Source organism: Rattus rattus, chromosome 2 (genome assembly GCF_011064425.1).
Source record: "Rattus rattus isolate New Zealand chromosome 2, Rrattus_CSIRO_v1, whole genome shotgun sequence".
Taxonomy (NCBI): domain Eukaryota; kingdom Metazoa; phylum Chordata; class Mammalia; order Rodentia; family Muridae; genus Rattus; species Rattus rattus.
In genome coordinates, this window is record NC_046155.1 from 198778661 (window position 1) to 198793233 (window position 14573).

Genomic DNA, 14573 nt, shown 5'->3' on the forward strand with positions numbered 1-14573 from the left:
GCTTCTGGAAAATTCTAATTGATGTCTTAGAGTGCAATCTAATGTTGGCTTTATTTCTCTCAGTTTTTAATTTGGATGTAAATGGGCAATTGTACATAAACGAGATGGCTGCAAATGAATGCTAACGTTAACATTGGTTTCTCTCAAAAAACAGTCAAAATAGCCACAGTGAAAATGTCTCCTGCTTTAGCATGTCTGTCACTGTAGGGTCAGGTAAACCTCACAGTGAGAGCGGGCTTGATTGAGCAGGCAGATTTTGCACGGAAAGATAAGTGGGTCTGTTTCGGTAGCCAGTGCTATTTAATTTCTTACATTCTTTTCTTGACCTCTCATCCCTGTGCCAGGAAAATAGACACAAAAGACGATTCGCCTTTTTTGATTACTGAACTTAATAATTGCTGTGTGTACTGGCTGGTTTGGTGTGTGAACTTGACACAAGTTTAGAGTCATCAGAGAGTAAGGAACCTCAGTTGAGAAAATGTCTCCATGAGCCCAGCTTTAAGGCATTTATTAATTAGTAATCAGTGGGGGGAGGACTCAGCTCATGGTGGATGCTGCCATCCCTGGGCTGGGGGTCCTGGGTTTGATAAAAAAGCAGGCTGAGCAAAACCATGGGAAACAAGCCTGTCAGCAGCACGTCCTCCATGGCCTCTGCATCAGCTTCTGCCTCCAGGCCCCAGTCTTGTTTGAATCCTGTCCTCACTTCCTCCAATTAATGGGCTGTGATCTGAAAGTGTAAACCAAATAAACCCTTTCCTTCCCAACTTGCTTTTTGGTCACAATGTTTTGTCACAGAAATAGAAACCCTAACTAAGACATTGTGGAATAGCTCATGTATTTAGCAGCTTAACGAAGATACTGTGGGATAGATAGTTCACATATTTTATGGCTTCCTAATTTGAGAACACAGGAGCTCAACTTTTCTTGATCCTAATTTGCAAAGAAAAGAAGCAGATGCCCCTCTCCTAGTAGGCCTCAAACATTTAATGGTCAAAATGCAAAACATATATGGTGAAGTTCTATTAAAAAGTTAACTTTCAAGATGTAGCTTATAATCAGCAGCGACTAAGGTCTGTGAGATAGTCTGGTATGTCCTGTCCTGTAGGTCTCTGCAGAGACTCCTAGAGGCAAATTACAGCTGATACTATATTTGTAAAGAACTGTAAGTGAGCCGTAAGACTCAGAAACAAAGCGTTCGTGAGGAGAACCCTGTTAGTCACGGCCTTCTTTCCAAGCATGTAGTCAGCACACTGTTGTTGAGACAACCACGTTCTGTATGTTTCTTTTTCTTCATTTACTTTCACTATCTTTTAATGTTTATTTTTCAAGTCCACCTCTTATTCTGCTCCAACTCCTCACAGACCCTCCACCCTTTAATCTTCCTTCCAATTTCATATTCTTTAAGAAAAGGAAACCTACTGAGTACAATTAGTGTTAACCCAAATGCTCATGGGCTGTCCATGTAGCATGAACAGCCTACCAGGGCCCCCACTCCTGAAGAATACAGACTTTCTCTATCCTGGTAGTTATCAACTGCCTGTGCCTTCTTAACTAGAGAGAGGGCTTTGCAAGACCCATTCCATGCTGGAATGTTGAGTAGATTAGTCCTGGGCTGGCAACCCAGTTCTTAAGGGTTCCTGGTTGAAACTGTCTCTCACCTCCAGAAGGTACTGTTTTGCAGTAATCCTCTCTGACCCTCTGTTTCTTATCATATTCCCACTCCCTCTTCTGAGGTGTTCTCCAAGAAAAGCCACTGAGATGTTCTTTCTTAGTTAAAGCTACGTGGGCGAAAGTTTTCAGTGGTGTGAATTTTAATATTGACTATTTGGTCAGTAGGGATCACCTTGGATGGAAAGAAGGTCTTGGTCATAGGGGCTCATGGGCCTCTGGAAGCTGCCCTACAATGTCTTTTCCAGAGAAAAGGATCCATGACAATGAGCTCCCCGTGGAAAACACCTCAGCTTCAAGACAAGGTAGGTCTCCCATGGGACTCTATGACCTTGAAATCCTATGGTAAGAGTGGAAAGGCTGGGGGTGTGTCAAGTGAGCACTGAGCAGGATGTTAGAGGTAAGATAGAGGTGGATCCTGAAGGAGGAAGACGGTAAAAAGCAAAGCGTGGTTACGGGCTCATTTCTGCAACCCCAGCATTTGGAAACCTGAGACAGTAGTTCAAAGCCAGCCTAGGCTACTGATGAGGCAGCATCTTAAAAATAAAACAAAATAACAACGAGCAGTTATTAACATGGTAGAAAACAAATGTCTTAAAAGATGTTCTTTCAGTCAAAACTATCTGGGAAGAAGTTTTCTGTGGTGTGTATTATTAAATTTCCATTGGTTGGTCGAGATCACCAAAGGATCTTTAAGAAAGCCCAGAGTTGGTTCTTGGAAAAGATAGCAGACATATATACAGCTGACCAACACAAGACACAAAGAACACCAGCTGTAATAAGAAAGAAAAGACCCAGCCACTGCTCTTGTCTCATTTCTGTCTCTGTAACAAATGTGCTGAAAAAAAGCAGCCTAGGGAAGAGAGGGTTTGCTTGACTTACAATTCAGGTTCGAGTCCATCACCGTGGGGAAGTTGAGGCAGGGACATTACACATGATAGGCACAGTCCGGAGCAGAGAGGATAAATGCTTGGATCCTTGCTTGCTAGCTTTCTCTTCTTATAGTGTTCTGACTCCCTTCTCCCCCTCTGCGTAGGTAATGGCACCACCGATGATGGACAGGGTATTCATACACTAAGACTACATTCAAAAAAGCTAAAAGGTGGTTACAAATTAGGGGTAGCTACAGCAAACATTCAGTTAGTGGTTGCTGTCTCATAAAAGGCTTAGAAGTAAATGAGACATTAACAATCTATAGGAAAACAGCAGATGGCCGTTTAGAGGCATGTGGTGAAAGCTGCCTAGCTCCTTATGATTTATGCTCACCAGCCGTGCTAGCAATGAGTAGTGACAAGTATTGATATTGACAAATTTGTCCGGAGCCAACATATTGCCGTAAAGACTTCAAAGTGAAAAAAGCTTTTCAAAAAGTCCTTTAATAGAGTTTAAGGTACATTTTTGACCCTCATGTTTTCCTGTCTGAACATGTCATAGACAAATTCTTGGACATACACACAAGAAGCCATAGTCAGGGAGTCGGGGAGATAGCTTAATAGTTAACAGTTGCATTGTGTGCACATGGCCCTAGAACAGCATGTTTACTATAGAAAATAGGAAATCTGAAAGCATGTACTGTGACAAGATGGGCAAGGAGGAAGTCCAAGGGGACTTCTTTCCTTTTCCTTTTAATAATAAAATCACTCTTGTTTTTCTGCATTAAAAGTTCAGCTCTAAGGTTGGAGAGAAAAGGTTGGATAGGACCAACTGCTGAGCATGCATGAGGGGGCTGAGTTCCAAACCTCAGGACTCACTTAGATAAAAATCTGGGCATGTTCCCGTGCACCCATCACCCCATTACTATAGCGACAAAAACAAGGGGGTCCTGCAGCTGCCAGCCTGGCTGCAGCTTCATAGAGAGACCCTGTCTGAAGGGAATAAGGAGAGTGATGGAAAGGGACAGCCATCCAGTGTCCCCTTGACTCCAAGTGTGCATAACTGTGTGCTTGAGCCCGCATGCACACACACACGTGAACACACACACACACACACACTCACACACACACACACACTCACACACACACACACACACACACACACACATCACTCATCTTAGAGTATCAGAGAAAGGAATGGGGTAGCAGCTCCACGGGAATTTCTGTAGTCCTGAAAACCGTTCACCCTTCAGCGTGGGAGGGAGGACTGGATGAGGCACTTTCCTTCCCCTCTGCGGACTTCTCCCCTCTCCCATCTCCGTTCCTCCCAGAGTCAGTCAGGTACTCACCCCAGTGGGATCATTGCTGAGCATCCTTCCCTGGGTTACGTGATGGCCGAGGGGACAGTCAAGTCTATGGACAGCACTTAGCAGACTGCCTGGCTTGTTATGAGGCTCAGAGGGTTGGAACAATCTATCTTTCTATCTTTCCCGTTTCCTTCCTTGACTTAGAGAGTTCCGTGTGTAGTACACTTAATATTGAATGTTTGTACATACTGAAGAAAAATGCTAAGTGTTTTTTGCATAAGTTTATCTATGTCTGGGGTGAGTAAAGTTTAATGAAATAATATCTATTATACAGGGGAATAAGGGAGAGATGTAACTCAGTTGCTAGAGGGCTAGCCTTCGCCTGCACAAAGCCCTGGATTCGGTCCCCAGTGTGGCGTGCCTGGTGGTGCTTGCTTGCTTAGAATCCTAGCTTGCAATTGCTCTGGGGGTGAGGGCAGGAAGGTCAGACATTCAAGATCAGCTAGAGAACCTATCTCAAATTAAAGAAATCAAGCACTGCTATTTTTTTTCTTTTTTTTTCTTTTTTTCTTTATTAACTTGAGTATTTCTTATTTACATTTCGATTGTTATTCCCTTTCCCTTACCGGTTTCCGGGCCAACTTCACCCTAACCCCTCCCTCTCCCCTTCTATATGGGTGTTCCCCTCCCCACCCTCCACCCATTACCGCTCTCCCCACAACAATCACGTTCACTGGGAGTTCAGTCTTAGCAGGACCAAGGGCTTCCCCTTCCATTGGTGCCCTTACTAGGCTATTCATTGCTACCTATGAGGTTGGAGCCCACGGTCAGTCCATGTATAGTCTTTGGGTAGTGGCTTAGTCCCTGGAAGCTCTGGTTGGATGGCATTGTTGTTCATATGGGGTCTCAAGCCCCTTCAAGCACTTCCAGTCCTTTCTCTGAATCCTTCAACGGGGGTCCCGTTCTCAGTTCAGTGGTTTGCTGCTGGCATTCGCCTGTGTATTTGCTGTATTCTGGCTGTGTCTCTCAGGAGAGATCTACATCCGGTTCCTGTCGGCCTGCACTTCTTTGCTTCATCCATCTTGTCTAATTGGGTGGCTGTATATGTATGGGCCACATGTGGGACAGGCTCTGAATGGGTGTTCCTTCAGTCTCTGTTCTAAACTTTGCCTCCCTATTCCCTGCCAAGGGTATTCTTGTTCCCCTTTTAAAGAAGGAGTGAAGCATTTGCATTTTGGTCATCCCTCTTGAGTTTCATGTGTTCTGTGCATTTAGGGTAATTCAAGCATTTGGGCTAATAGCCAATATCAATGAGAAGCACTGCTATTCTTGATACTCATGAATGACCATTTAGAGTATAAAACTGGAGCAAAATGGTAGCTAACCATCCACCCCTAAACTGGTAGTGGTTGTCAGCTTAGCCAAGCTCGTTCCCATGCTGAGTCCCACATCAAACATTTGGGGTAGGAGCTGACTACCTGCAATTAGAAAGGAATGAAGAAGGAACTGTGACCCATGACTGTAACCCCAGTACCCAGGAGGCCATCTCAGGGTTAACCTTGGCTACATATATGAGTTTGGAGGACTTGTTTATAAATTTTAATTGAGACTTTAACATTACTAGAGCATATATATTAAGAGAGGAAGCATTTTATTTTTTTAGTCTTTGCCTGGGTGGATGTTTGTGTTCTACATGCTTGTGGTGCCTGCAGAGGCCAGAAGAGGGCATTGGTCTGCTAGGACTGGAGTTACCAATAGTTGTGAATCTCCTTATGGGTGCTCAAACCCTTTGGGAAAACAGCCAACACTCTTAACTGTTGAGCCATCCTTCCAGCCCCAAGCATTTGGGTTCTGTTTTGTTTTGTTTAAGATTTATTTATTTATTTATTTATTTATTTATTTATTTAATGTATGTGAGTACACTGTAGCATCTTCAAACACACCAGAAGAGGGCGTTGGATCCCATGACAGATGGTTGTGAGCCACCATGTGGTTGTGGGAATTGAACTCAGGACCTCGGGAAGAGCAGTCAGTGTTCTTAACCACTGAGCTATCTCTCTAGCCCCACATTTGTTTCTTTATCTTTTTTTTAAATGTTTTTTAATTGATTATTTTTTATTTACATTTCAAATGTTATCCCCTTTCTGTTTCCGGTCCATAAACCTCCATCCCGTCCCCCTCCCCCTTCTTCTATGAGGGTGCCTCCCCACCCTGACATTCCCCTACAATGGGGGGGTCTAGCCTTGGCAGGACCAAGGGCTTCTCCTCCCATTGGTGCCCAACAAGGCCATCCTCTGCTACATATGCAGCTGGAGCCATGGGTCTGTCCATGTGTACTCTTTGGATGGTAATTTAGTCCCTGAGAGCTCTGGTTGGTTGGTATTGCTGTTCTTATGGGGTTGCCAACCCCTTGTTTCTTTATCTTAAGAAATTGTTTGGGGTTGGGGATTTAGCTCAGTGGTAGAGCACTTGCCTAGTAAGCGCAAGGCCCTGGGTTCAGTCCCCAGCTCGAAAAAAAAAAAAAGAAAAGAAAAAAAAAGAATTGATTTAAAGTCAGGTATGGCCCTGACTTTTGGCTTGCTTTCTTTATCTGGACATTGAGTTTGTATTATCCTCGTGTCTTTCCATGTGTGAGATACTTATAGAGCTTTTCATTTTAAAACAAGAGCAGTCGGTGATCCCATCAAATACAACAGCTCCAGCAGAATCTTGATCGACAGTTCTAGCTCGCCTGTGTCAGTTCCCAGGATTGGTGGGAAATCCCCCAACAAGCTCTTCATGAGTTTTAGACGGCGCCATCCTGAATAGCACAATGAACTCCTGAACCTGTGCTTCCCTTTTGCACTGGTGAATTATCTCTGTCTGACATAGCTTCACATCATGAGCTTGCCCACCTGCCTGTCACTCAGTGGCTCTGCCGGGCCATCAGATAGTGTGGCAATGTGAAAGCTGAGCATTGCTCTATGTGATAAGGACCCCCAAGACATGAGAATTGTAAAGCTGGTACTATGGATCGGGCAGAGAAGCCAAAGTAGAAACTCTAAAGAGCTTCCTTTGAGTGAAAAACATGCAAGTTATGAGTGTGCCTGTATACCCATGAATGGTATAAATGGAGTTAGCATAATGTGGCTTCTGGCATCCGCCCAGGATCTTAGAATATACTCTGACCCAGAATAATGGGGACTGCTACGTGCTGAATGATATCTAAAAATACATGTTACTTGTGCTAAGGGATAGGCAGTAAGGGGTAGGTTAGAGAGCCCTACATGGAGGGCAGGGTCTCCATTCACCGCTTGAATGGTGGCTTGGAAGGTGGAGCTTGGCAGGTTGATCTACCTGATGCTAAGCTTGCTGCTTTTAAGACAGAAATACACACTTAGATGCGCGGGAAAGAAATTTGTGTGTGTTTATAGTAGTCACCACACGGGGGCAGCCTACTCAAGAAAATTAAAAAAACGATTGGCTTGCCTTGCCCCGCCCCTCCCTCTCTCAGACTCAAACCTTGTGCTTGCTTAGCTTGGCCATCACTGAGTTACGGCCCCTATTTTGCACACTGAGACCTAGAATTTCTGGTTTGGAAGCTGTCGTGGAAGAGGAAAATAAGCTGTGCCCTGTACTGGGCAGCTGTGGCAGCTAGAGAAGATGCCTTCACCATGGTTCAATGTTTTCACAGCTGTTGGAGACTTTGGCTGGTTGTATCTATATTTTTGAAAAACAAAGACTTTTTTAAAGTGCTTTTTTATTATGAAAGTAAATCATCTAGATGCTTCTGCAGAGTGAAGCTCATCCCTATTTGGGTGGATGTGTGTGCCGATGTGTGCGCAGACTAGAGTACAACCTTAGGTATTCTTACAGGCCATCTGCCCTATGAGATGGGGTCTATCACTGGCCTGGAGTTCACCAAATAATCTGTGCTGGCTGACCATTGACTGCTGGGAATCTGTCTGTCACCACCTCCTCGGTGTGGGATTACAAGCGCACACCACCTTGCAGACTCAAGTACTCAAACCCATGAGCCCTATGGGAGCCATTCTCAATCAAACCACCACAGAGGCCTTCAGTAGAGCTAAGCAGAAGCCAGCACTGAGCTCTTGAACCTGAAAACACAGAACCTGACTCAACCTCTCTTCCAATCTCCGGCGTTTCCTTACAGTAACTGCAAATGAACTGATATGCATTGCTGTCTGTACCTAAAGTCTCCAGGGAACATGAGCAGGAAGAACCGAGGTCTGACATCATGGAGCCCTACAGAGGACAGAATGGAGCGGCATTCAGTGAGCAGATGGTTATGCACACTGGGGAATGTCACTGAAAGCTTACAAGTGCATTGAACATCATAGATATCCCTCAATGGAGGGGTGTGGAGGGAAAGTTAGCTGAATGCTGTCCACATTTCTCATGTGCTAATGAGTGTAGACCTAGGACTTGGCCATGTTCATTTGAGTCAGGCTGAGAAACTTCCTTCACCCCCACCCTACCTCTTCTCACTTTTCTCCACATAAGTGTATCTTCCCAGGCCCCTTGGCAGCAGAGGAATGGGTCAGACAGACAACCCGTGTGTGTTTGCATGTGTGTAATCCTATTGTTGGGAATTGGCCTTGACTGGTCCCCTCTTTCCCGCTGAGGGTTTCACCTTGGTACCAACCCCATCTGCAGTAAGAGATGCTGGGTGCGGGGTTGGGGATTTAGCTCAGTGGTAGAGCGCTTGCCTAGCAAGCGCAACGCCCTGGGTTCGGTCCCCAGCTCCGGAAAAAAAGAGAGAGAGAGAGATGCTGGGTGCTTATGCGTCCTTGGAAGAGAGAAATTGTTAGGCATTGCAGAGCTCTGTTCCCTCGAGAGTCACACTGAAGTCGTGGTTAGAGCACAGCTGGAAGTTGCAACTGGAATAACCCTCAGCTGGCTTGAGTCCACTGGGTCCCAGCTGCATGCAGAAGAAATGGTTTAGAAATCAGAGATGGGTTTGAATTCATTTTTCTCTGAGAGTCTGATTTCTCTTCATTTCACAGAGACACTTAAAAACAACAACAACAGTGTTTCTAGAAAAGAGGAAAACGTGGGTCTTTCACTCTTATGGCTGAGATTTTGGAGCCAAACTACATTACCATGTAGTTTAAATTTAGCTCACAGTATGCCTAATAAAAGGGCTTTAAAAGTGAGCTGGAAATTTCTAAATGTATTGTGCTGTGTGCGTGTGCGTGTGCGTGTGCTTGTGTGTGTGTGTGTGTGTGTGTAAAATGGGGATAGATAGATGGAGGATGGATAGATGGATGGATAGATCGATCAATAGATCAATCGATAGATAGATAAGTAGACCTCCCACCTCCGAGCCTTTTAAGTGGACTGGGTCACCGAATTATACAGACTCCCCTTGTAGGGAAACACTATAAAGGAATAAAATCAGTCATGTCGGTCAATTTTAGTTGAGTGGCTGGTCACAGTCATGTATGCTCTGTCCTTTCCCTGGATTGTCTTCAATGATTTCAAGGCTCATACCCTTTTGGGCAGGACTAGCATGTCCGACGTGAGGAAACTGAGACTCAGAAGAGATTGCTCTAGATCATAACAGTTAAGAACAGATGTGTGGGGCTGGCAGGATGGCTCGGCAGGTTGAGAGCGTGAGGACTCGGGTTCAGTTCCCCTCACCCCACACTCTCTACTGGCCTCCTCAGATACCTGCACGTATGTGGTGTGCCTAAACTCACACAAGCACATGTGCATACTCATACATAAATAAATAAATCTTTTGGGGAAGAGAAGCGACCATATGTTCCCCCTCTGTGCATGTAGCATTTATTCCAAATGTTCTGTGAGTTCAATCTCTGAACCCAAAACACTGCCCAACTCCGCCACCAGGGCCCAAGCCAATGGCCTTGGGTTGAGCTTACCAGTTTGTCATCCCAGCTCTTTTGGGGGCTCAGGCGGGGGTGGGGGTGGAGTGTTGAGACAGGGTTTCTCTGTGTAGCCCTGACTATTCTAGAACTTGTTTTGTAGACCAGGTTGGCCTCAAACTCAGGGAGATCCACCTGCTTCTACCTCCTGACCACTGGGATTAAAGGCCACCACACCCAACTCCTCCACTCCAACTCTGTGATTTCCCCAGAGACAACCTTGTAAGATACGCAGTCGGAATGAAGTAGACTGAATGCAACTCTTTATTTTTTCTCCATCGTTATTAACTATGCAATGGAATACTACTCAGCTACCAAAAACAATGACTTATTAAATTCATAAGCAAATGGATGGAACTGGAAAATATCATCCTGAGTGAGGTAACCCAATCACAGAAAATCACACATGGTATGCAGTCATTGATAAGTAGATATTAGCCCAAATGATCAAATTACCCTAGATGCACAGAACACATGAAACTCAAGAAGGATGATCAAAATGTGAATGCTTCACTCCTTCTTTAAAAGGGGAACAAGAATACACTTGGCCGGGAATAGGGAGGCAAAGTTTAGAACAGAGACTGAAGGAACACCCATTCAGAGCCTGCCCCACATGTGGCCCATATATATACAGCCACCCAATTAGACAAGATGGATGAAGCAAAGAAGTGCAGGCTGACAGGAACCGGATGTAGATCTCTCCTGAGAGACACAGCCAGAATACGGCAAATGCATAGGTGAATGCTACTCTTAATCCCAGGCTTTGGACTTGCCAGAGCTTCCAGACCCCCTATAAGGAAACAGTCATATGTGCCCTTTGAAGGGGTGGAGTTGGCACCTTAGTCAGGGGTGCTGCCATGTTGCCCTCGACGTGCAGAACAGGTACCACATAACCTAATGCTAAGTGAAGATTTCTCAGGAGTGTTTGTATTGGTGGACTCCTGGGATAGTGGCCACTTAGCTGTCTTTAAGTGCATTCAGATGTTGGCATCCATACTTCACCCTGCCTTCTGCCTGATCATGTGACTTGTCAACGCCAAAGAAGGAGCTGATTGGATTTTTTTTTTTAAGCCAGTGTATCAGCCTGTGTCGAGAAAGGGATTCATGAGCATACTTAAATGAGTTAGCATGAGGTTGAGTGGAACCGTGTAAATCAGCAGGATGATTAGCCTCAGCTGGTTCAGAATGTAAGCCGAGACCCTGAAATGTAGGGGGTACTGCCATAGAGATCCGATAACGAATTTGTGGGGCAAATGTAATGAAACCAGGACCTGTCTCCACTTTACAGTTGCCCCCACTCAGCCCTCCCCCACCCTACAGGTTATTTTGACATCAGGCTGGGTGGGTGGAGCTGCAGATGCTTGAGCATGGAATGCATTCTCTCAGAGGTAGTGTTAGCCATGGCAGCATAACAATTCAGAAAGTGGTTGAGCAAATCAGGAGTGTAATTGTGTTGCTAGCATTGCCTCTCTGTGAGAAACCTGGATGGGGTTTCTCCAGGCTGTGGTTTTGGTTCAGCTTTCAGACAGCCCACTCCACGGCCAACCTCAGTCATCAGAGTCATTTGTGTCATCAGAGTCCACTGTGGAAGTGAGGCACACAGAGCACAGCAGAGTCCCCACATCAGTCCTGCTGGGCTCTGGGCCTGTGTTCTGCAGAAAACAGGCTGGGTGTGTCACCTTCAGACCATGGCACATGATTTGTACTTCCCTTCTCCAGTGCGAATGGTTTCTAAGGACAAAGTGAGAAGTTTAATGGCACGCTCTTGTACATATCTGTACCATCTATATAGAATATAGAGTCCTTTCCTTCTTTTCGGTATGCCTGTAAGTCACTAGAAACCAAATATTAGGCTCACCATGGGGCCTGGATCCTGACCATTGCTGGTAAGCAGCATCTAGGCCCAAGTCCAGGTGTTGTGACTCCACCTGCCCTGAGTCTGGATTCCTCACCTCTCAGGGGAAGCAGCTTAGGCCCAGAGAGTTCCTCCAAGAGAGCAGATGCAGAAATCTGATCTGCAGATGTGCCCTGGGAGACTGGGATTTGGAAAGTCTAAGTGCCAGGAGATGCAGAGCCTTGTTCCCCACAGCCCCAGCTGTCTGTGTACCTGAACTCGAGCCTATTGTGTGCGTGAAGACTGTGTGGTCCGCATGAAGGTGCGTCTGAGGCCCACCTGCTCTGAAGAGCCTTCACCACAACACATTCTCTCCCCTCCCTCTCTCCCCCTTTTCCCTCTCCTCTTTCTCCCCTCCCCCTCCCTTTCCCCCTTCTCCCCTTCCTCTCCCTCTTTTCCCTCTCCCTCTCTCCCTCCCCCTTTTCCCTATCCCTTCCTCTCTTCCCCCGCTCGCTCCCCTCCATCTCCCAGTCTCTCTCTTTCCCCACCCCTCCCTCCTCTTTCTATTCCCCTTTCTCTTCTCAGCATGACTTTTTTTTCTCAAGAGTTGAAGAAAATAGTCATTTTTATAATCTCTGAAAGCATATCTACTACTGAATTTATGGCCATTTTCTTTCTTTTAATCATCTCGCCTGATTTTTAAGGTATTTGTTGTGGTGGCGATGGTGGTGGTGTGTGTTTACAGTCTCATGTTTCCCAGGCTGGCCCCAAACTTGCTTCATAGCAGCAGTTCTCATGACCCCTTTGAGGTTCAAATGACCCTTTCACCGGGGTCACCTAAGATACAGCAGATGTTTCTCATTCATAACAGTAGAAATACAGATATGAGTAGCAACGAAAATAATTTTATGGTTGGAGGTCACCACACCATAAGAAACTCTATTAAGGAGTCACAGCATAAAAAAGTGGAGAACCACAGCTCTATAACCAGGGGTGACCTTAAGCTTCTGATCCTCCTTGCCTTTACACCCCAAGTTTAGGGATTAGAGGTGTGTGCTATCGTGCTTGATCATATGGAACCTGGGTTCCCTGTATGCAGGACAGGCACACTGGCAACTGAACCATATCCCCAGCACTGCCTTAACTTTTGGATATATGATTCACTTCAAAGGAGATTAGCTGTCTTTCCTAGCATTCTTGGACATAACTGAATAACTTAGATATGCAATAGAATCATGAAATAAGAGTGGAATTTGGGAACACTTAGGAAAAGGAAGGTCATTTATTACCCTTCAGGAGATGTTGCTAGATATGTCATAATTCCCTCTTGTCCGTTTGGCTCCCAGTCCTTCTGCTCTATGCAATAAGTCTTAAGAATTTAAAAGACAATAATGTGTTTTACTGATCACAAGAGAGCGTAGACAACAGAAATACACTCAGTTCCTGAAAGGAAAAAAAAAATTCTTGCAGCATGAGATCAGTGGGTGGACAGGGAGAGAGACGAACAGCTTCTGCTCAGTCTCTGTCCTCTCTTGCGGAAAGCTTGACATCTGCATGGAGCTTCTTGTACACTGACACCCTGACATCTTCATGGAACCTCTTACACACTGACACCCTGACATCTGAATGGAACCTCTTGCACACTGACACCCTGACATCTGAATGGAACCTCTTGCACACTGACACCCTGACATCTGAATGGAACCTCTTGCACACTGACACCCTGACATCTTCATGGAACCTCTTACACACTGACACCCTGACATCTGAATGGAACCTCTTGCACACTGACACCCTGACATCTGAATGGAACCTCTTGCACACTGACACTTTAAGTCAGCTCACTTCATGTTCTGTGCTTTACTAGTGCAGGAAACCGTGGCTGCTGACTCACTGACACAGGGCATAGACTTAGGGTGCTTACTGAGCCAGTTTCAGATGAGACCAGGCACATTCAGTGTGGAATGACGCTGGACTCAGCTAATTTCAGATGTTAGCATTCTAAGTTTTAAAGTTTTATGAATAGACAGGGACTTTGCTAACAAAAAAACTGCACCAGAGTGAACGCTCTTTATGTAGCCTGCAAGTGCATGTGCCAGGTGTTGTTGCCATGGTAAAATTACCCAACAATTCCTGGTTGCCAGGAGTAAATTTTTGAGTTCTACTCTGTGTCATTATTAGGGATAGTGTACACCTAAGCCACGCCCCTTTTTCTGCCCTTCAGGGTCACATCCTTCCTACCTTCATCCTGTGCTGCACCCTGTACATTTCCCATCCTTAGCTCCTCACTCACTAATTAGCACCTGTGACCCCCCCAAAGATGAGAATCTTACTCAGCCTTCTAGTTCTACCTTTGCTCTGTATGGGGTGGGCCCCACATTTCCCTTGGCTCCCTGGTGAGTCTCAGTCTCCTTAGGTGTCTCAGTATCCTGCTCCCCTTACCTCCTTCAGCCCGCCCTAATCCTGCCTCCTGAGATCTTCCTGAGACAAATCGCATACAGTATAAAACCAGTCCGACTGGTTTCTGTTACATTACATTGAAGTTTACCGAGCAACAGTGAAACACTTTAGAATTATACCTTAAGTTTAAAAGAAGCAAGTTTCTATGCTTTGAAATCCCTGGCTTGTTGCTCTTTGAGATTAGGGAGCAATAAATGAGTATTTATAGAAATTTCAAAATTACTATGTTAAAGCATGACAGTTGTCAAGGAGGCTCAGGTTACAGATCTCAAAGCAACAGCAAACTTGTCTGTTGCTGTTCTGTTATCTATCGGGAGGAAATGGAGTCAAATGAATTATCCATCAACAGGTGGATGGATAATGAAATCTGGTGTGTACAGAGTGGGGGGAGGAGAGGGAGAAGAGAGTGATTTATTTCTAGATTAAAAGAAATCACAAAATTTGCAGGAAAATGGATGAATTTAGAATAATATCGAGGTCATCCAATCTCAGAAAGAAAAATAAAACACATTTTTCTCTCATGCAAATCCTAACCTATAATGTA

General features: G+C 45.2%; 1 protein-coding gene across 1 annotated transcript in view; it reads left to right on the forward strand.

The window, feature by feature from the left end:
• Positions 1-14573, forward strand: part of Mthfd1l (methylenetetrahydrofolate dehydrogenase (NADP+ dependent) 1 like) — a 189494-nt gene that overhangs the window by 14999 nt on the left and 159922 nt on the right. Inside the window, exon 7 of the mRNA XM_032894796.1 lies at positions 1837-1973. Within this exon, the coding sequence (XP_032750687.1) occupies positions 1837-1973 (137 nt within the window). The remainder of the gene's footprint in view (positions 1-1836; positions 1974-14573) is intronic.